General features: G+C 36.9%; 1 protein-coding gene across 4 annotated transcripts in view; it reads right to left on the bottom strand.

The window, feature by feature from the left end:
- Positions 1–22,086, bottom strand: part of LOC134531655 (organic cation transporter protein-like) — a 111,971-nt gene that overhangs the window by 72,397 nt on the left and 17,488 nt on the right. For 2 of the 4 annotated variants that reach the window (XM_063367425.1, XM_063367422.1), the window contains exon 2: positions 4,294–4,439. In XM_063367425.1, the coding sequence (XP_063223495.1) occupies positions 4,294–4,439 (146 nt within the window). The remainder of the gene's footprint in view (positions 1–4,293; positions 4,440–22,086) is intronic. The other 2 variants (XM_063367426.1, XM_063367424.1) reach the window with 1 other exon arrangement.

Genomic DNA, 22,086 nt, shown 5'->3' with positions numbered 1-22,086 from the left:
TTATTTATACTTTTTGTTTCATTTTGGACTATGTTTTTTTTTTTACTTAATTCAAATATTTGTGGTGTGTACAGGGAGTCATGTCTCTATTGATTTCTATACTCCTTTGGATAAGCGGAATATTGCCACCACAGTTTTACATATAAACAAATCCTACAAATGTTTTAAACATTATGACAAATAAAAAATAGTTTCACAAACATCCTTAGTTATTTTTTTGGTGTGTATACTTTGAAGTTTAATATTATGTATGTACGTAAATTCTTAAACATACAGTTATTTATTAATTTATTTAGATAATTATTCATAGGTAGGTAATAAGCTTTCTATTTGTCAATATTGTTATTATGGTAGATAGGAGTACAGTAAATGCCTACATTCTTATATTCCTTTATATCTCTTTCGATTTGGAGTGTTTCCGAGCCATTCAGGGTCCTCGAACCCCCCGCCCCCCTCTGGGAACAAAGCCCCAAAATTTCGACAATTTCAGGAACTTCAAATATCTATTCTATCGAGATGGAGTTTTCCAAACCATTCGAGGTCCTGAACATCCAACCCTTCCCCCCCCCCCCCCCCCCAACCCCAAAAGTGAAAGCCACAAAATTTCGAAATTTAATAATATATATAATTGGATGTTGGCATGTATGACGTCGATAAACTCTTACACCGTTTGACCGATCGCCATGAAAGTTGGCACATCGAAGTGTTTTTATCATGGAGAAGGTTTTTATGCTAACCATTTTTTTTGTAACTCGCCGCTAGATGGCCCGTAGCGCATCAACTTCTAAACCTTTCAACCAATAGCCATGGGTAAACAGAAAACCATAGGTCACAGATACACAAACAGTAATTATGTGTCATTTCTTAATGTCCACCACACTGGACATATCGCTATCCATTTTGCTGTAACTCGCGGACAATATATCACCCGGTGTTCAGCCCGGGCAAAGCCGGGTACTGCAGCTAGTTTAATATAAAATATACACAAGAAAAATTAAATGTTCATCATACGCCAGGTGATTCTGCTACATTAATGTTCTTATAGTAGTAACATTATTGACGCACAAAATATTATTTTAGTAATTCTATTTACACTTTTAACGGTAACGAAATAACAATTTTGAAGGAATGCTGCAGATAGAAGGGGGCCGAATGTAGCACATAAGCATAGGCAACGTTGCAGTGATAATTCTCATGCTTCCCTCGGCTTACCCATAGATCACAAATATAATTCTTACCTTAGTCTGTGTTTTATACAATACTTAGTTATTAATATTCTCTTAGTTCGTAGTAACATGTAACCGGCTGAATTAAGAAAAATTTCCAAAGATTATGTTAACAGCAATTTGAAGTTAATGATTCCATTGGTGTATCAGCGAGAGGGGTGGAGGGTGGCAGATACCGGGAATTTGCCTGGTGGTTTCCAACTTCAAGAATGTCTTTTATTTGTAACCCTTTTTTTTTATTCACTAAATGACTAAATCTGTTCTGAATTTGTTACCAAAGTAACATATACATTAAGCATTATAACAAAGTTAAAGATTTTTATATATTAAGTATTTACTGCTACTTGCATGTACAGAGAGATATTCAAAAACTTTTATCAAAATGTTATCTTCGCTTGACCATAAACCACGTAAAAATTGACCAAGGAAGCTCTATTGTGAATCTATAATGATATTCTTACCAAACCATCCAGTTATAATGTATGCAAAAAAAAATTAAGTCTTAAAATCAGATTTTGTATATATTTTATATTTACCAATGAAAGAAATATGTACAAAAACTTTATTTTGGAATATTTTACGTAAAGGTAGGTACATACTCACAGATTGTACGATGATTTAAAAAATAATAATACCAAGTTCCATACAATGTTTCGCGTTAAAACACGTTTTATTTTCCCGCGAAATATACCACAATGCGTGTGTTGTTGCCCGCGGAAGGGGACTCGGGAATATATCTGACTGGTTGCGCAATAGGCCTGCAGTGCACTCGCGCAGTCATCAAGGTCTCGCCGGCTGTCGCGACCTTCAGGTCCGCTAGCTAGCTGGTCTGGCTCGACACCGCGAGTCGCTCTCCGCGGGCCGTTTACCTTCGACTCGTCACGTGTCGGCAACTAGCGGGTATGTACACCCACCCAGCGTGCTCGCATTAGCTAATGTGTCACTGCATTTCTTACCAGATACTGAAATAATGCACTCAATTCCAATGATAAGCTTACGGTTCAAACCGTGCTCATTAAGCCTAAATTTGCTGTTGCCTTATCTAGCTAAGTCAAAAAGGTTTAATGAAAAGGATCCTGGATCTAATTAGCATATAAAATCCAACAATACTTTTTTTTAAAATATACTAGTTGCATCTAAAATTTTCCAAGAGACTAAAATGCTTCTACTAGTGAAGCTAGTTGCTACCAGGCCGAACGAAGTCACACAACATAGCCTACACATTTTACAAGGACCAAACGAGGTGATGCAGTATTGCATAGCTGGACTTGTAATTTGGAATACCCAAGTTGGGTTATCCAATTACAATGATAAATTTTTCCCATTATCCTATAAAAAAACCTTGAGTTGAATGGTGGGATTAATTCTTACTATAGGTATAATGTTTGATTCCTTTTCCATTTTTAAATAATGTGTCCATATTTCCATCTTTAATGGCCTTGCTGTTTTGAGACAATAAAAATAGTTATTTCTAAATATTATAAATAATTACAAAAGCAAGACACACAAAGGGTGTAAAAGTGGCTTAAGACGTGAGTGAATAGGAGAGTAGGCCAGTTAACATCAAAAATTTCACTATTTCAAAGCAATATCGATACTTTTTCCATTAATCCCCTGTAATATGATAATGCAGAAGAATCACATTCCTTGTCTAAGAAAGAGAGTTTAAAAACCTGATGTGTCGATCCCTGCTGGAATATACATAATTTATTAACTATCTTATTGTAATGAAACTTTTTTGCAGCCATAAGTGCAAGCTGAGCGATGATGTCACCACATGATACCGGAAATGAGTTCAGGTACCGAGTTAAAGGGTGCTGCTTGATTGTGCGGGGTTTGAAAGTAATGATGCAGGTGGAAGAGAAGAAGGGGTGAGAAAAATACAAATAAAATAGAGATTAAGACAGAGGTAAGACTCATAAATTTTTTCGTCTTTATGTATGTCACAATTTTGGACATTTATTATTTTTTTCGTTCTTGTGAATTACTGAATATTTAAAATGAAACTTTTTCCCACCTGGTAATACCCAAAGTTTACGGCGCCGTTTTCGTTACAATTATAACCTTCAATGAATACTTCGTTGTTAAGTTTTATCGTTCGTGGGTATTACTAAATATTTTGTAAAAATAATTTTTAACCGTCGGTATCATAGATGTAATTTATTTTTAAAAACATATATTCCATGCAGTTGTATTTAATCTATTGAGGTAACTGTTGGCAACGACCAACAGCAGAAAGAATAAAATGTATTGCTGAGTGAAAGTTATATATGATAAATACTTATTTTAAAATGTTATGTTATGGACCCAGTTAAATAGCGTGAACTTTTGCTCTTATATAATCAGCTGTCATGAGTACTTACTATCCAGTATTGAACTTTTTACTGTCCAGTATTGAACAGTCTTTATTAAAGCAGTGCAAAAAGTTTAATGCTTAGTCTCATACGCCATAATATTTTTCTTGTATTTTCATCATTGATATTATTTATAGGTTATTTGGAAAATTAAGCTCTTAATATCCATTGCGTTTTATTTTTTGCCATGAATATTTTTAACCGATATTTACTAAGTATGTCATTGGCGTAAAAATGGACGCAAAGATTTCTCAGTTATCATATCCTTTTACACTCACGATATTACACTAAGGGAACATATGTTGGAAATATTTGTTCTGAACAACAAATGCAATGGAGATATGTAGATAAACCTTCAAAAATAGGCCTGGAATAAAATAAAAACGAAAAATAAAAAAATATATAAAGGACGAGGGAGACAGTATTACGGCTCTGTCAAGACTGTCCGTAACTTCATCTATGTTTGACAATATATGAAAAGTACCAACAACCCGCTAAAAAAAGTATGTATAAAAAAACTATTTTTACTATTATTATTTAATTAGGGCTATTCCTATCGCCGATTATGACGTGATCAGGGCTGTCCTACACAGAGACTGACCACGACCATTGGTAGCATGTGCCTGGAATGCTTCCAGGTAACTGCGGGAACGTGAACCCAGGCTGGTCGGGGCGACCACGCGTGGACAGCCCCAGAGGGCGGCGGGCCTCACCTGTGCTGCGCCCTGGCCTGCAGGAAGACCCCGCCCAGCTTGTGCAGCGCGCACGAGACGGTGGGCAGGCAGAGCAGCACGAAGATGCGCTTCTGGTAGCGGCCGAACTGCCCCAGGTAGGGCAGCACGTCGTCGTACGTCACCTGCTGCACACGAGCACACTCCACTCCACCGTCCCACATATCTGCGCGGTGCCTCGGGCATTAGGGAGCTGCTGATGGCGCGGGACGAGCTGAATTATCCATGCCGTGCCATTTAAACAGAAAAAAATATTCGGTAAACACACCATTTAGCCACATTAGAAACTAAATTAAAATCTGAATGACCTTTTGCAAATGACTATGTTTTTATAAGCGTTTCTTAAACAAAAATCCCAGATACATCGAGCTGTTGTCAAGTCACGTGGGTTCCTCTTAAAGCTGTCCATGATGGGCTGCGACTCTAGTTGCGACTGCCACCACTGGAGCGAGTGGCGCGCTCCGACCTCGCGAGCCCCCGCCGTGCTGCTCTGAAAGTCCCGGACTTGGAGGCCCGGCATTACAGTGACGACAATGAGGTTTGTAGCAAACCTTGCATAGGCACCGTTACAGAATAAACTCAGTGCGAGCGACGGTACACTGTTTTAAATGAAAGTGCCTCGGACAAGCATGCGAAATATGTGACACGATGGTCTCTTGTTAGCATATTATTGAAACAAAGTTCGTACTCAAGCTGCGAAGTACAAACCTTCAGTCACGTCATTGAAATTTACATCCTCGCATAGAACTGTCTTAAAATATGTTCAAGCAAATTTGTTACATAACGAAGTCCTTATAAAGTTATTGTTGTGCCCGAGTCGTAAATAAACTATGGCAATAATATTAAGGTTCATGAATTAAAATATGTTTTAATTTATATTAGTTGTAATTATCTGCTAAGCTAAAATTAGAATTTTAATTTAATACATTCCATTTCTTCCATTTGTTTAGATTTTTTTTTCCTTTTCAAACTTGTAAGCTAAGCTTTTTACTTATGATAATTGTAATATTCTTGACTTAAGTAAATTTTTCTACTGTCGTAAGATAAGAACTACTTTTATTTAAATCCAAAATTGTGAGCTCTCTTTCTGTATAAACTCACATTCTAATGTTCTAAATGGTATTTTAATATATAACTTAAAACAGTTAATTTAAATCAAAATTATATTTGAGAATAAACTAAAATTATATATAAAATTTTAAAATATACATATTTAAATAAAAACAAGAATGATGAAAAAAGATACAAAATTGTAAGTTACCCAGTGCAAAGATACACAAATAATTTGATTAATTAAACACAATTATAATTTTTATTCTTTTCGCACAAGTGTAAAATTTTTTATTTAAGATATATTTTTATAAGTATGTACACTGTCATTATAAAAATTGAAGATTCAAAATAATTTTATACAATATTGGCTTCCAAATAGGGGCGCGTGGAAATGGTGTATTGAATAGACGTGACTATTTGCTCTGCATTGCAGCAGGCATCACAAGGGTTAAGAAACGATCATAGAGCTAGAAGGTGGTATTAACATCAAAAGCCAATAAAATTAATGAGACAATGGCCATCAAATCTCGCTATCTACATTTGGAAATAATTTTGTTCATTACAGTTATTTTTAATACTAGAATTGTTCTGTATTTTACACTTTGTGCAGACTCAGCCATAAGTTAAATATTAACATTTGTAAGCAAAATTTAATAAACACTAAGCTATATGTAAATGGTGTTTGAAAAGCCGGACAAGGCTATAGCAAGGATTTTATGAAGAAGTGGTCCGTTAAACCATTTATAATATTATTATATAGTAATCTTTCTTTAAAGTTGTTATTAAAAAGAAAATTGATTGTCACACCAAAATTTCAGGGAATAATAAACTTTTAGTTTACAATGTTTACACGTAGAAATTAAGGTAACGATTTTACTTGAGAAAATAAAACAAAATGTTTTATATTTTGCTTATTATGTCATTTGTTTGACGATTGCATTATAAGGGCCGGTTTTATGACCTCCGGCTAAAGTTTCGGCTAAAATTTAACCGCAGGCTAGCTCTTATTTCGGTTTTATGACTTCCTGTTAACGTCTACCCTCCAGTTAAAGTTCCGGCTAACCTAGCGGGTGGATGAACCGGCCGCTAGCTGCTTAACCGGAGGCTAAGCAACAGAAAATAAAATGGCGATGTATCAGGCGAGGTTAGTTGTTGTTAGTGATGATGACTATTTGAGGAATTCTATTGAATATTTGCAGGATGCGATGGAATAATTTATTACTAAATGTAAAATGCTTCGCTTTCGTCAAAGTTTTATTAAAAATTACATGGCATGAAAGTGTAGTCACGCTTTTCTATTCTCGTCGAGTCGTGTATTATTATTTGACTTTAAATGATCACGAAGTACATAAACGTATGCTATGAATATAAACTTAAATGTTCTTGCTTAAGAATATGTGTAAATAAGTGAATTTTAAAATTGCAAAACGAGGGTTATTATTACCGGTAGGTACCTATAAAATGCGTGTTTTCGTGGAAGTTGTATCTGTGAATTTTTATTCGTAATACAGTGGACATATGCCGGGAATGAAATGCACTTAATACGACTTCAGACGTGGTTATAATTCAATGAATACAATTGAATGTGAAAATAAATGTTACCCAATTATCCCTTCCCTATCTTACAAACCATTAGGTACTTATTATCTACCTGCCACGCAAGTGCAAAACGAAAACAGCACTGGAATTATTCTGTTTACCGTATCCAAGTTTATCCCTTCATCCTATCGACATGACCCTTTATATGTTGGTCTTGTTTTACATTATACTTGCTGTTTTAATTTAGAATGTTGAAAAATCATGTACACAACACAAAATACCTAACATATCACGATGCAAACAAATTATGTCAGGTCTTGTAAAAATATATTTCTTTCGTATACATTTTACAATCATAATTATTTCCCCAGTGAATATATCTAGGATCTTTCGACCTACTAAATTAAAACAGCAAGCATCCTATAACACAAACTAATTCCATCAGGATCGGATTAATTTGGATACGTGATACGAAACTATTAGTACAAAAATGAAACCTACACCAGTGAAATGAAGATCGACAAGTATTTTCCCGAAACGGGGTCTATATTATTTGATTATGAAATAAATTTATGAAAGAAATAAGTGTTCTCTAGCAAAAATGTCATCCCTATTTATTTCTTGGTATAGTATTACTTCGTTAGTTTTGGCTTAATATATAACCTAACAAAATCATGAGTTCCAATACAAGAGTAAAGTTGAAAACACACGGTTTTGAATCGTAAATTGTAATTTTATGGTTTAATACAAAGCAGGTTTGACGTCAAAGTAGTTTTTGGTTAATTTAATTATATCTGTTGCAAGATAAAGTTCGCGGCATATTTCTTTACTGCAGCTGTAAATATTCCGAATCACAATACAAACAAACAGCTGACTAACATTCTACCAGAAAAAATAACTGTCTTGCAACAAAAGTTACCAAATTCTGTTTTATTTCATTACCAACACACCCATTATTACACCACGCGCTTCGTCAGGTTCCGGTTAGCCAACCGCAGGCTAAGTATGGGTCATTATACACCCCTCGTTCGTTAACCGGTGGCTAGCCTTACCTGAAGGCTAGCTAACCTGAGGATTTAGCCGGAGGTCATAATATCGGCCCTAAGAAGTAATAAATACAAATATTTATGTTATTAAATATAAGTCAAGTTTGTATGGAAGGAATGCTTACATTAATGTTTGTGCAAACCGGAATTAAATTTAGAAATATAAAACTTGGAAACAATTACTGCCTCTTCTGTGTACAAGACATGTCTGGCTAAGGCACCCGTTGAAAAATGATGAATATAACAAACACTTTAATTTAAAATACACTGAATTTTTATTCAAAATTACATCTCTTTTAATATTCTGCAAATAAAAATTATTTCATATATATGAAATGATAAAAAAGGTGACAAAAATTATATATCAAGTACATGTTTGCTATTTTAAAATTATAGATTTCAAATATATAAGCATATTAAAAAGTTATAACCAGGATTTAGTAAGGACATAAGTAAAATATTCAAAATATTCTCAGTGACACAAACTTCGATAAACGAAAAAGGAAAATTATCACCGTTTTCGTTTAGGGATAAAATTTCTGACATATAAACCTTTTTAGCAATTGCTGTATAAGTATAGTTATTCGTAATGCACTTAATGGGCCAATTGAAATGTGATGAATGAAACAAACACTTTGATTTAATAACCAAGGCGTGTTCCACTTATGTAACTGCATTTAAAATGTTACTCCATTGCTATTATTCCATTTTCTATTTTATATATATCTCAATGGAGTAGGCTAATATTTGTGCTTCATGATACACTTGTCTCCAAGGTATACAAATATCTTTGATGCTACAGAGTCAGTGGTGAGTCAGTGATGAGCAAACATATATACATAAGATTTGTATAAATACTTCTATAAAATAAATTATTTAATTTAGTAAAATAATTGAGATAAATGTTGATTAATGATGAAATAAATTTATATTATTAATTGTTACTCTAATTTACTTTGTACGATAAGTCAGTGAATGACTTCTATGCTACTCAAGTACACCTCTGCTCCTCCTCGACGGTAAACCACTTCCCTTCCTCGTGGGTACGTCACTGTCCTTCCTTGTGGGTACGCCACTGTCCTTCCTTGTGGGTACGCCATTGTCCTTCCTTGTGGGTACGCCACTGTGCTTCCTTGTGGGTACGCCACTGTGCTTCCTTGTGGGTACGCCACTGTCCTTCCTTGTGGGTACGCCACTGTGCTTCCTTGTGGGTACGCCATTGTCCTTCCTTGTGGGTACGCCACTGTCCTTCCTTGTGGGTACGCCACTGTCCTTCCTTGTGGGTACGCCACTGTCCTTCCTTGTGGGTACGTCACAGTCCTTCCTTGTGGGTACTCCACTGTCCTTCCTTGTGCGTACGCCACTGTCCTTCCTTGTGGGTACGCCACTGTACTTCCTTGTGGGTACGCCACTGTCCTTTCTTGTGGGTACGCCACAGTCCTTCCTTGTGAGTACGCCACTGTCCTTCCTTGTGGGTACGCCACTGTCCTTCCTTGTGGGTACGCCACTGTCCTTCCTTGTGGGTATGCCACTGTCCTTCCTTGTGGGTACGCCACTGTCCTTCCTTGAGGGTACGTCACTGTCCTTCCTTGTGGGTAAGCCATTGTCCTTCCTTGTGGGTACGCCACTGTCCTTCCTTGTGGGTACGTCACAGTCCTTCCTTGTGGGTACGCCACTGTCCTTCCTTGTGGGTACGCCACTGTCCTTCCTTGCGGGTACGCCGCTGTCCTTCCTTGTGGGTATGCCACTGTCCTTCCTTGTGGGTACGCCATTCCATGCTTCATGGCTTTTACGCTCCGAATAAAAATAAAAAAAGACAAACTTTTCATACAAATAATTAATATAAATAAAAGAATAAAAAAGAATGGAGAGATTTTATAAATACGGTTGGTAAAAATTAAATTAAATCAAATTTAAAACTTTATTTAAAACACAGTAATTAATATTAATATAAATCCGTGTTTAAAAAAATTGTTTGATTTATTAAATAATCAAGATAAATTTTAATTATTAATGAAAAACATTAAATCCACAGACTTAAAAAAATAATGTATCAATTTATAATTTGTAATGTAAATAAATAATTCCTACGGGAACATAATGTCTTACATATATAATACACTTAAAAATACACTTATGAAAGTTTATAAACATAATTTCTATCACTTAAATTTAAAATTAATATTTTTTTAATTATATGTACAACATAATTCAACATAATTCCCTAAAATAGCTACATTATTTAATGCAGGTTTTCTATTTGTATGTAGCCTTTTTTATACTATCGATTATTCGTTGCATGCTGCGCGCGCATTTATAAATTAACTCTCATCATTTTCCCATAACGCGCCCAAAGTTGTTAAGTTCGAAAAAAACATTTCATTAAATCGGAATTTAATGTTTAATTCCTGACGTAATTTTAGTTAGCTCTAAGACGCCAAAGGCAACGTTGAAAAATGATGAATATAACCATCAATTTAATTTAATACACACGAAATATTTAGTAAAAATTATATTTATTTTAATATATTGCGAGTACTTTAATTGTCTCTATGATTAAAAATTCTTCCTTGCTGTTGATTGATTCAATATATACACTTTCACTTGATTTGCAACTCTTGATCGTGACAAAGCCACATACAGTTTCTTGTGAAGATATATAGAACAATAAAATATGTATTTCATATTTCATTTCATATATAGATGATACTAACAAAAAGGAAAGACCATTAATTTACCTTATGACGTTTGATCATTCAAACACAGAACGACATAAGGGATGATAATGTGCATACACATTGACAGATAATGGTCATGTATATGTGAAGATAATGATCGAACACATAATTATTCACACACAGAACTATAAAAGTCCACTAACGCACAGAATCATACATTTAAGATACTTATTCACCGATGATGTGCAGGAAAATGGCTTATCCAACACCAAGATGTAGTGAAAATATTATATTTACGCCACGGACTCGGCAGCAATGCTTAGTAGGAACAGAGCAATGAAAATGTTACACTGTAAACCCATCAAAACAGAATTGCGTCAAGGACTCGGAAGCAATGCTATAAGGAAAGGTTAGCAAAGAGCAATGAAAATGTTACACTGTAAGCGCATGAAAACAGAATTGCGCCACGAACTCGGTCGCTATGCTAGTAGTTACAGGTTAGCAAAGAGCAATAAAAATTATGTATCATACATCGATACGCAATCATAAAGTGAGTGATGAGCGTAACTATATGTATAATATGTGTAGCCCACTAAGGATTACAATAATCCTTCCAAAAGAATCGCTCTGTAATGTAAACGTCTTATTTTGTTTTCACTTGTTAGTTATGAAGTCCTGGAAGGGACGGGTCTGGACCTGCCCCTGGCTACGTCCATGAGGCGGATCTCTGCCAGCTGCCGCTGTGCGGCGGTCGCAGCCTGTGAGATGTTCCCGCTGTTGACTGGCCTGTGCGTGACCCGTGCTTCTCCCCGCCACTGCGGGTGGCGTCCTCCCAGGCGCTAGGTCTAGCGGTGCTGCGAGAGACACTGACTGCTCTTTACTGTCGATCTTCTTCCTCTTTATATTACAAGCTAAATTTACCTACTTCTATCGACTCAATATATAACTTTCATGTATTTTTTTCTAATAAGAGAAGTAAGTAGTATATAGTAGTTCATCCTGCCAAAGGGTCAGGATCCGGAGCCGTGTCACCTCCTGGCCACTTCAGTTCTGACATCACGGCGGCCATTTTGGTGTCAAACTTCCTCACAGTTCCTCAAAAATTACTCAAAATTTCTCACAACTGCTTGAAAATTCACTATTTCGAGGGGAAAAACTCTCTGTTGAGGGAAAATTTACCATTTTATTTCTAAAAAAAAAATTAATGGATTGAAATTTTCTAATAGCGGCTAAAGAATTCTAAAAGAAAGCCGCCCAATCCTCTGATATCTGGACCTTTACCTTGGACGCCATCGTTTCAATTTTATTTATTGCCGCCATCTTGAAAATATCCGATTTTGAAGGAAAAAACTTTAAAAATGTATAAAAAATTAAGCAAATATTAATAACATTTCATTCCAACACTTTTAAATTCATCCAACATATTGAATTTATGTAATTATTATCTTATTTAAGTAGGGAAAAATTCATCAAATAATTACTAAATTTATATTGGAAAATTTATAAAAAATAACTGATTTCAAACTAAGCGAGGTCATTCAATTAAAAAAGGTTATGGATCCTTCCTTCACAAAAGCCACCGACAGAATAAACTACCAGCAATAATTTCAAGGCAGATATTTCGTCAGCTAAAATGATAACATGGTGGCCATTTTGTTTTCATCTGCTGGAGGCCGTCATCTTGGATTTGACATATTGTTTTCGTCTGCTAGAGGGTGCTGCCACCATATTAGTATAATTTTTGCTAGCTATAGTGCAGGAATCATTTATTACCAAGACGCCCGCCACTTTGTCGGCCATCGTGGCAGCCACATTGGAAATTCGTAATAACTAACCCAGAAATACGGAAAAAATTCCAAAAACCATCAAAATATTCTCTCAATAATTCACTGATTCATTCAACCGATTCCTGTCCTTGTTTAGATTCCTGGGCGATACAAAAATATAATTTCATGTAAAAGAACTTTAATAAAAAATGGTAAAAAATCCTAAATAATTGACTAAAATTCCGAGTATACCAGTCTCCCGTAAGCCGATATGGCCACTACCTTGAAAATTCGTAATATTTGACCTAGAAATTCGAAAGGAAATTCAAAAAATATATAAAAATTTACTTATTTAAATAACGAATGATTCGACCACTTCAGTTCAATTCTTGATGGATTTAAAAACTTTAATTAGCATTAAAGTGACTACTTTAAGAAATAAACAATCAAAATTACAAATAAAAAAATTACTATGTAATTTCTACAAGTACAAAAACTAGCCTGCCAATAGCGTTTCTCGTTTTCTACGCTATTTTAAAGAAGGCGAAACGAGCCCTTTACGTGTGTTTTTTAGGACAATAAGAGTCAATAATAAGGCACATCCAGATTTTGGCTAGACAGATAGAGTCGGTGGCCATACACATCCAGTTGTTGGCTAGACACTTCCAAGATGGCGGGTGCCTTGCAATAAATAATTCGTGTATTCTTGCTAGCCAAAATTTAACTAATATGGTAACAGCGCCCTCTAGCAGACGAAAACCATATGTCGGATCCAAGATGGCGGCCTCCAACAGATGAAAACAAGAAGTCATACTGGCTGACAAAATATCTGCCTTGGAATAAGTGGTGCCGGTGGATTCTGTGCTGGAAGGATCAATCGTAATTTTTAATCGAAATAACTCGCCGTGTTTGAACTCAGTTCTTTTTTTTTATTTTAATATATACATTTATTTATTTTTTAAAAATTTTAAATTTGTTCCCATAAAATTGGTAAATAGTTTTGGAATTTCAATATGGTAGACGAATTTCAAAATGTCGGAATTATTTTTTATAAAAATTTGATTAATTCATTTTATTTTATTTATTTTAAATTTTTTTTTCGTTAAAATTGGATTTTATTTTGGTATTTTAAATATGGTGGCCGTAACGAAAATTTCAACGAGGACGCCAGAGGTCAAGGTCCTAATATCAGACGTATAGGGCTCCTTGCTTTTAGGTGTCTTAAGCCACTTATAGAAATTTTCAATCCATTGATATTTTTCAGAAATAATATGGGAAGTTTTTTTCACAAAATGGTAATTTTTCCTTGGAAATAGGGAAATTTCTATAAATTTTGAGGAATATTTTGTCATTTTTGAGGACTTTTATGGAAATTAGACACTAAAATGGTCATCGTAATGTCAGAATTGAAGATGGCATTATGACACTCGGCTCCGGTCCCTGGACCTTTGGCCAGGAAGAACTATTATATACTACTTTTGTAGTTATGTATTGGAAGATTCTATTGCTGTGTTCACATCACAACCAGATATTTGTGTATCTATTCTGCCGGTTTCGCCATGTGTTCCATCTTGACCGGAAGTCATTTTTTAATTCCATGGTCATCCAAAAGCTTCGTATTTAATTTTCATAATCCTTTCCTTCTTTATAAAACCTTATTAAATTCTTTATATTTAATGAAACCTATCAAGCATTTTCCTACTGTTTGTGGTGGTAAATATATAGTATGGTGTGTTGTTATGCAAGACAGTGGTGACGACTTTTCATCATAGTTTTTGAACTCAATTTTGCAGCGGTATTTTAACAGTTTGAAATCCTCCAACTTGAACTCGGTGATCTATAATGCAACTGAAGTCCCCTACGAGCACAAGGCGTCGTAAGTTCTTTGTCAGTGTTGTACAGCAAATCCCATTCCCCCTGCCTTGCTACCTTAAGGGAGCATTAACTTGTATAATTCTGACGTCCCGTTAATTTCAAGACATCATTCAGTTGTTAGGATGACGTTGTAGGTTTTCCAGTTCGAGCCCTGGTCTCGTGACGATAGCAATTTCCCCTGTATTTGAACTAAAATTTGCATATACATTATAGTTGTGGTGTTTATTTCCTATTTATAGTGTGATGTCATGAATTAGCAATATGTAGATCGCATTTTGGTTCATAATCCTTTCAAATTCAGATACTTTCGCGCTCGCTGACACTCGGAATTTGTTAAGAGATGCTATATATGAATTGCTATTATAATATCAGATTATTTTATTTTTCTAATTACATTTGTGGGCTTTCACAGTGTCAAAGGCCCGTTTCGCTATTTCCAGGGATTCCAGCCGACTCGCACGAGGGCTTCACAGAGGGCTAGCACTCACTTTTACTGTCAGACTTCAGTGAAGTTGGCCACTCAGCCTGTCACTGGTCTCCTCCTCGCCACTCTTGCCTGGAATATCCTTGTCCGGCTGTCATTGTTCGCATCCCGAGCTCACCCTGCGTACCTAGCTCGACCATAGTATGGCTACTTGCATCATGTGTTGGCACTTCCAGTGAGCCTGCTGACACGGCGCCACTGCGATCCTACTGGCGGCTGCGGCATTCGTCTCGTGCGCCAAGCCGTCATCCACTCTTGATTCCTGTTGGCGTGTGGTTTCCGTGCTGCTTGTTGCCGTGTCTTCCTCTGTGTCGTTGCTCCAGTCGAAGGTGTAGTTGTGTCTGAGCTAATCCTGTTATTTACAGCACCCGGCAGACGTGTCGATATGTGAACATTTTCTTCTTCTGTTGCAACTGCCCGCTGTGTGTTTTATCGTGTAGGTTCAGTGCCGACATTTTGGAAGCATAGAAAATTCATTTTCATTAAACGAGGTTTCTGGCACGTGATAGTAGGTGTTTACCACCTATTTTTCGTTGTATGTTTTGGGCCGGAAATTTGGTATTTCGACACGTTTTTTTTTTCTAATTTTATTATAATTTTAAATTATTTTTGGAAATTTTATTTGCTCTATAGTTTGGTTACTAAAGGATGATTTACACTTTGTTAGGCTGGTGTACTCCCCTAAGTTAAACTTTGTGCCAGTAGTCTGAAGCACCTTTCCCAAAGATGTATCTGATATTTTGCAGATTTAATACTTTGCTGGCAGCCAGTTTGAAATTACCCTCGCTTACAGGCACGTCCCAGGCCTGTAACGTTACTTCACTTCATGACTAAAACCGCCTACAGCAGCTCTGGACGAGCTGTTACCATTTCTCAGAGACGAGCTGACCATAGCATTTACTGTCACGAATACGTATTAGGTTCTCTCCTCGAAAAGCACGTCATGGACGCTCGTTCTCAGCGTCGTTGCACTTTTGTCCACCCCCCTCCCCTCTTTCAGTTCTAAGAATTCGCCTAAGTCCAATGACAGGTCAGAAACACCAGCAGACAGCGACCCCCTCCAAGGACGCCTTGCATAAAAAATTGTGTGTGCCAAGATGGACCGCACACGATACGTAGCGGCAAATTCGCGAACCTCCCAGCCAACTTATCTTGTAGGCCGCCAGAGCGCAGCACTAGACTGCGCCCTTTATTCCCTTGGTAAAGCAGACGCCTTGGGCGAGTCGATTCTTTTTATCTCAGACACCCCTCAACAGGTAGCGCTTAAGTCGGCCAGTGCTACCAACTTCGAGACATCAGTCAGAGTTTTTTTTATGGCCCTCACTCGGGGAACTTCGGAACCTTTCGGTCCGGACTCCCAGTCACCCCCTCCACTTTTGATAGAAGACTTACTTTTAATTACGAGACGCGGTTCTCCGCGAGACACTTCGCGCCGCGACTGCAGACGGACCGTTTGATTATCGGCGAGTCGACGAGACTCTGCAAGACTTCCATCCGGCCGCAACCGACTATGTAGTCACCTAAATGAGGGATGCTATCCCTATAATCTTTTTCAAGTAGTTTAGTCCGTCTGCGTAGTATAAAATGTAATAGTTATTTTTCTTTTTTTTTTTTTTTTGAAATGATGAAAACGACCGCGCCCAGCCGCGTAATCGCGGGATCCAGTTCCTGGCTGGCGACGCATCGGTAAACAGAAGCCAACTCCCCTGTCTGGTGAGTTACGATCCGCGACTTTCCCCAACCTCCCCTTAACTTTTCCGGGCATTTTCTGCCCCGTATACTGTATGTGTACAAGTTCTGATCAGTTTTGATTTGGACTGTTCGCAGACAGGGTCCAAAAGCCGGACGCCGAATTGGCATTTTAATCTCCCTTCCACAACAAGACACAAGCGCCCTGGCATCATGTACCCGCGTGATCTCCGGGAAACGAAGCCCCGACCTCCGGTGCTTCTGTATCTTTTGACCCTTTTCTGAACTTTCTTTAAATTACGTCGTCAGATGCAGTTAATTATATAAACATAATTTCTGGACTTTAAGTATATAACCTGGGATCGTTTAAACATATTTGTACTTTTTTATTGTTTTATATATATTTTTTTAGTAAATGAACTTTTTGATAATTCCATGTACGGCCGGCCAATATATATTTTTTTGAATATACCTAACAGCTGTTTAAGAATGTAATTAATATTGTACGTTAATATTTTCTTGTAACTGTTATAAGTTTCCTCAGTATGGAGTAATTATATTTCAGACGGAATCACAGCTTGTTTTTGTTCATTTCTAATAAACTGGTGAAACCTAAAGATCCACCCAGCAAGGCAAAGATGGTAATCAGACCGTGGTTTGCTGCTACAAAAATAATAGCAGTTAGCATGGTTTGAACCTTGCTACAGTTTGGTCCTTCTGCATTTTCCAGGCCTAAGAGGCTGCTGTTTTAGCCCCGTCAGCTGAGAGCAGTCAAACGATGACGCCAGCAGCTGTGACGTTCCTTCCATTCCTTGTAACACTTAGTCCGCATGCAAACTAGACGTAAACGTCACTAAGACACAGTTCAAAAAGCCGTCAAACTGTAGCACCTCAATTACATTTACGGTCACACGTAATCCATTTTCTAGCCATTCATGGTCGTGACGTAAAGGCTACGCGTGGCAGACCTTGCCTCGTCGCGCACCGCCCGCCACACTCGACCGCGCTCCTGCAACACGAGGTGAGCGCCGCGGCTGCTCGCGCCCGACTGAGATCACACAATTGTTTCATGTCAGTTTTCTTGCATGTTATTACAACGTGATTATTTCTAGCCATGAATATTTAAGTTTACAAAATGTTTTCCAGGATATTGCCACCATCAAGAATTTCATTTGGCAAACTAATATGTTTTATTCGTCCCCTGATATTAATGAATGATAACACAGGCCAACGATATTTTTGGTGGCGGGGCATTTGGGGCTGATTTCATACCAATTTGGTGCCATGAATTCAAATATGACATTAATTTTTGCCTAGTAGGTCAAATTTCTAAGATATAACGTTTTAGTAAAATGTACATTATGTGTTATTTTAGGTTAAATTCATTAATCAAAACTAAAACTTAAACATGAAATTCTTATTATTAAATTATACAAATATTATAATATTATACAAATATAATTTTCATACAAAAATATAATTATGTAATAAAATATTATTAGATTATATTAATATTATTATATATACAAATATAGTACCAAGACATCGATCGAAACAACTAGTCACTCGTCACTTCGGAAACTTCTTTTTCGTGAACTTATTGAGTATATCTTGGAACAGTCCATTATTAAGCTCCAGCAATAATCTGACATCGAGAGCATATCCCATCTTCATTGATAGCGGTCCTCCATAATTTTAATATTTTGATGAAATCTTTCACCCTGCTCCTCACTGCTGTCTCCTAGATTTCAGGAAAACTTTCCAGGTGGCTGTGTAAATAGTGCACCTTAATACTCGTGTTGCAAACAAGGGATTTGGAATTTTTAAGCATATAGTTTAGTAGTCCAACATGTTTTTCTGTTTTTCGTTGATCCAGAAATTTTCGACAACCGCAACAAATGAAGTCCAGCTTTTTCGTTCAGCCTCATTCATGGAATTTACGAAGTCTTGGTCCTTAATTAATTTTCTTATTTCTGGGCCGTTAAATATTCCTGCTTTAATTTTTCCTTACTCAAGTGAGACATTTCTTCCCTTATAAATGCAAAGCATGATACGTCCTAACCATGATCCTTCACAAACTGCTTCATAAGTCCCAGCTTGATATTCAGTGGAGGAAAGATAATTTTCTCTCGTTTAAATAAGGTTACGTTAATAACGGCTTTATCTCCAACGACCATGTCTTTTCTCTTAGGCCAGGAGAAAGTGTACCATTTTTAAGTCCACAAAAATCACCCATTGATGTTCACGATGCCTTATATTCTCCAAGACCAAAGCTATGCTGTTATATGTTTCTTTCATTGTCGTTGAGTGAGCAATTTTCTTCTTGAGAGAAGAATGGCAGCAAACACTTTTCGCTTGTACGGTAAAAAGTAATTTTGGTTCCTCATTCTAGTAATTTTTTCTTTCAACCTGGAAGCCAGTAATACAGAAGATTCTTTTTACAGGTTAAGATCACTGACGAGGTCATATAAATTATCCTGTTGAAACGTTGAGGAATTGTTGACATACCCTCATGATCACTGTCACCTTCATTAGTACCTATCAGAAGGGTGGTTATAGGGACATCACTTATCCTCAGAAAGCTCTGGAAGCTCATGAAATGCTGGGATCGGTACTTCCTCTGAGTAAGGGTCCGGTCGTCTTGCAGAGACTAAATCAGGATAAGTCCACTTGCTATGCTTGTTTCGATTGATTCCAGTAATATTTACTAGACAGAAATAACTGTCATCTTTGTGGTTTTTGGGTGCTTTACAAACAATCGATACACCGATTTCCAAACTTTTTTTCCGCTAGTACACTGGCATAAATGTTCTGTACAAGTTTTTAAACCTGATCCGTTGCCCATAATTTATCCTGATCACAGAGCTTAACACCAAAGTATCCATGATTAACTCTCTTTAAATGATCACTAACAGTCTTTCGGTTATCTTTTAATGTGTATTTTCCGCATATGTAGCAAAACACATAAGGATGATTTACACAACTTATTCTAATGGAACACATTTTTATCAACTTAGACCCATCCTGCATGGCTAAAACACACAAACTGACCTCAAATTTAGTTGAAGCGTTGAAATGAAGGATGGGGTATCCCAGTGATGAAGTGGGGATTCTCAGACTGGGGTATCCCTCTGACGCAGTGGTTTGAGTCAAGCAAGTGGTTTTAGTTCTTTTTTCACACTTATCTCAAAAAGTAGAGCTGATAGAAAAAAACTAACTTTATATTTAGTTTCAGCGCCCAAAATATAGCTAAAATAAGTTCCAAAATCCTCGGCACAAATTTTTTTTCTTTTTGGCCTGTGCAATCTATACGAGTGTATGACATCACCCACGGTGTGATGTTTCGGCTCGTGGTTATAGTAAAACAATAAAACACGTTCTAGTGCGGGTAAAGGTAAGACTTTATAAGAATGAAAAACTTTAAACCCAGAGTCAGACCATTTTGGAAGAATGATATATTGTGATCTACACGGGAGCAGAGATGCGTAAGCAGAAAATCAGCATGAAAACGGCCAAGGAAATGGGCATCATGTTGGGCTTTCGATACCTCATACCCTTTCATTACGAAACTATAGACAAATTTTATAGAAACATTAAACTTAGAATGAGTACCTTGGTATGGCTGCGAATGGCGTAAGCTTAAAGCGGTGTTATAAGACCCTTTTGATTTGTTGGAATGATTAAATTAATTGGTTTACCTAATCCAGAGAGGAAACAGCTGACGAAAGAAATTGGTACAATTTGATAGCTTAAGGGAATATGCCAGAAGATACGTGTAACCTTTTTGGGATGAACAGCTTTAGAGGGGGCAGAGGGGCTGCTAGAGACGAGGTAGGCATGAGAGCTTGGCGGATTCCTAGGTGAAAATCTGACCCCCCCCCCTTCCCCCTCCCTAGTTGAACTACAGTTGTAAAGCCCTCTCCTTATCCGAACCACTTCAAAGGCCCTCCATTAGTGGGCCACTTTATGACAAACACAACTCATCCCCCCCCCCTCCTGAGTCCGGCCGCCTGGCTGTCTGGAGGAGGTTCTGCAGGTTCCCATATCACTGTCGCATGAATTGGAGTAACTAGGATACCATTTTTCTTAGAGCTTTGGGTGTCAAGTCGACCCTGATGACGTGACACTCCGAAGGGCAACGATACCTTCCCAGAACAGTGTTGAGTGGTATACAAACTACGAGGTTGACCTGCGAGAACAGTGCAGTGAAGAGGTCGAGTGACTCCTTGGTGAGCGAAAATGGATGTCGAGCGACAGTTGCGAGGATCGGTTCATCGGGGACCGAAGCAACCGTGTGTTGTATTTGCAGCAAACGAGTGAGTAATATGAGTCAGTTAGTTGGGATAGAGATACGCAGTGAGAGACGCGCAGTAGGGAGAGCCACTGTCAAGCCGAACTCCATTGGGAAGAGTTAATTGTGGACTTAATGAAAGAGTATTTAGTTTGTGGGCAGAAAATTTAATGTTTTCAACTAGAATAATAATTTTAATTTTATTTTAAAAATGCATTTAATTAATTGGGCCATCCTTTCGAACCTGTTTTTTCGCTAGTAACAATACATTATGTTTTTCAGGTTCTTACCTTCCATTTCAATTGCTTCAAACATATTATTTATTGGTTTTCAAACCTTATTTCTTCTGTTTTTCACCAATTTAGAAGCGTAATTTTAGGAAATTGTGCAGATTAGTATACACTTTTATTATTTTTATCATACTGTTGCGATTTATTTAATGTAAGGGAAAGCTGGGTTCGTAAGGGATAGCCGTATTATGTTTTTTTTTTTTCAGTTTTATTGATTACCAATATTTACACCACTAATAATTAATCTTACTTAAAAATGCCTAATCACCAATTACTATCACTTAAAAATGTTTATTCCCAAGTCACTCAGTGTCTGCTAAGTTCCACAGTCCACACTCCTCGCTGGGCCACACTACTCGCGCAACTCTCGCAGCACTCCTCGCGGAACTCGTCGTGAAACTCACACGGCACACGCCATGGAACTCTGTCGCCAAAAACTTGTCGCCGAACTCACCGCGGAACTCCGTAGCGGGACTCTGAACCACACCTTACCTCTCTTCATAAAATTTTTAAGGTTATGAACAGAGGCAGGCGGATGCTGAAAGCTCGTGGACCAAGGCTCATGAAGTGTTTTGATGTGCGGAGGGGTTAGTTAGAGTATCAACAGGGCTGACTGGTCATGCACACTCACAATAAACTATAAGAGTATTATTCAATGATTAAATAAAAAGGACAATTTCAGATAAATAATTTATTTTTTATGTAAATTATTTTTTAAATCTCAACACCCTGACCATATTATATTACCATATTATATTATCACTAGTATTTTAAATTATTTCTTACATGATACTGATTTTACTATGTTTAAGTTTTATCTGATTTGGGGCCCCTTACAAAAACGAATAAAAATTTTTTTTGTTTACTATTAAAACAAATTAATAATTACATGATGAATTCCTTACAAAACAAAAATTTTTTGTTTATCAAAATATCTTTAGTCCATGTTACATTGTTTCGTTGCTTGTAAATTACATATTTTAAATAAGACGTTACATTGGTTCAAAAAAAAATTCTTTAAGATAGAAGAGAAGACAAAGTTTGACGAGAAGTCCGATGAGGTT

Source organism: Bacillus rossius, chromosome 5 (genome assembly GCF_032445375.1).
Source record: "Bacillus rossius redtenbacheri isolate Brsri chromosome 5, Brsri_v3, whole genome shotgun sequence".
NCBI lineage: Eukaryota > Metazoa > Arthropoda > Insecta > Phasmatodea > Bacillidae > Bacillus > Bacillus rossius.
The sequence above is the reverse complement of the archived record's forward strand: the minus strand, read 5'-3'. Positions and strand labels throughout refer to the sequence as shown.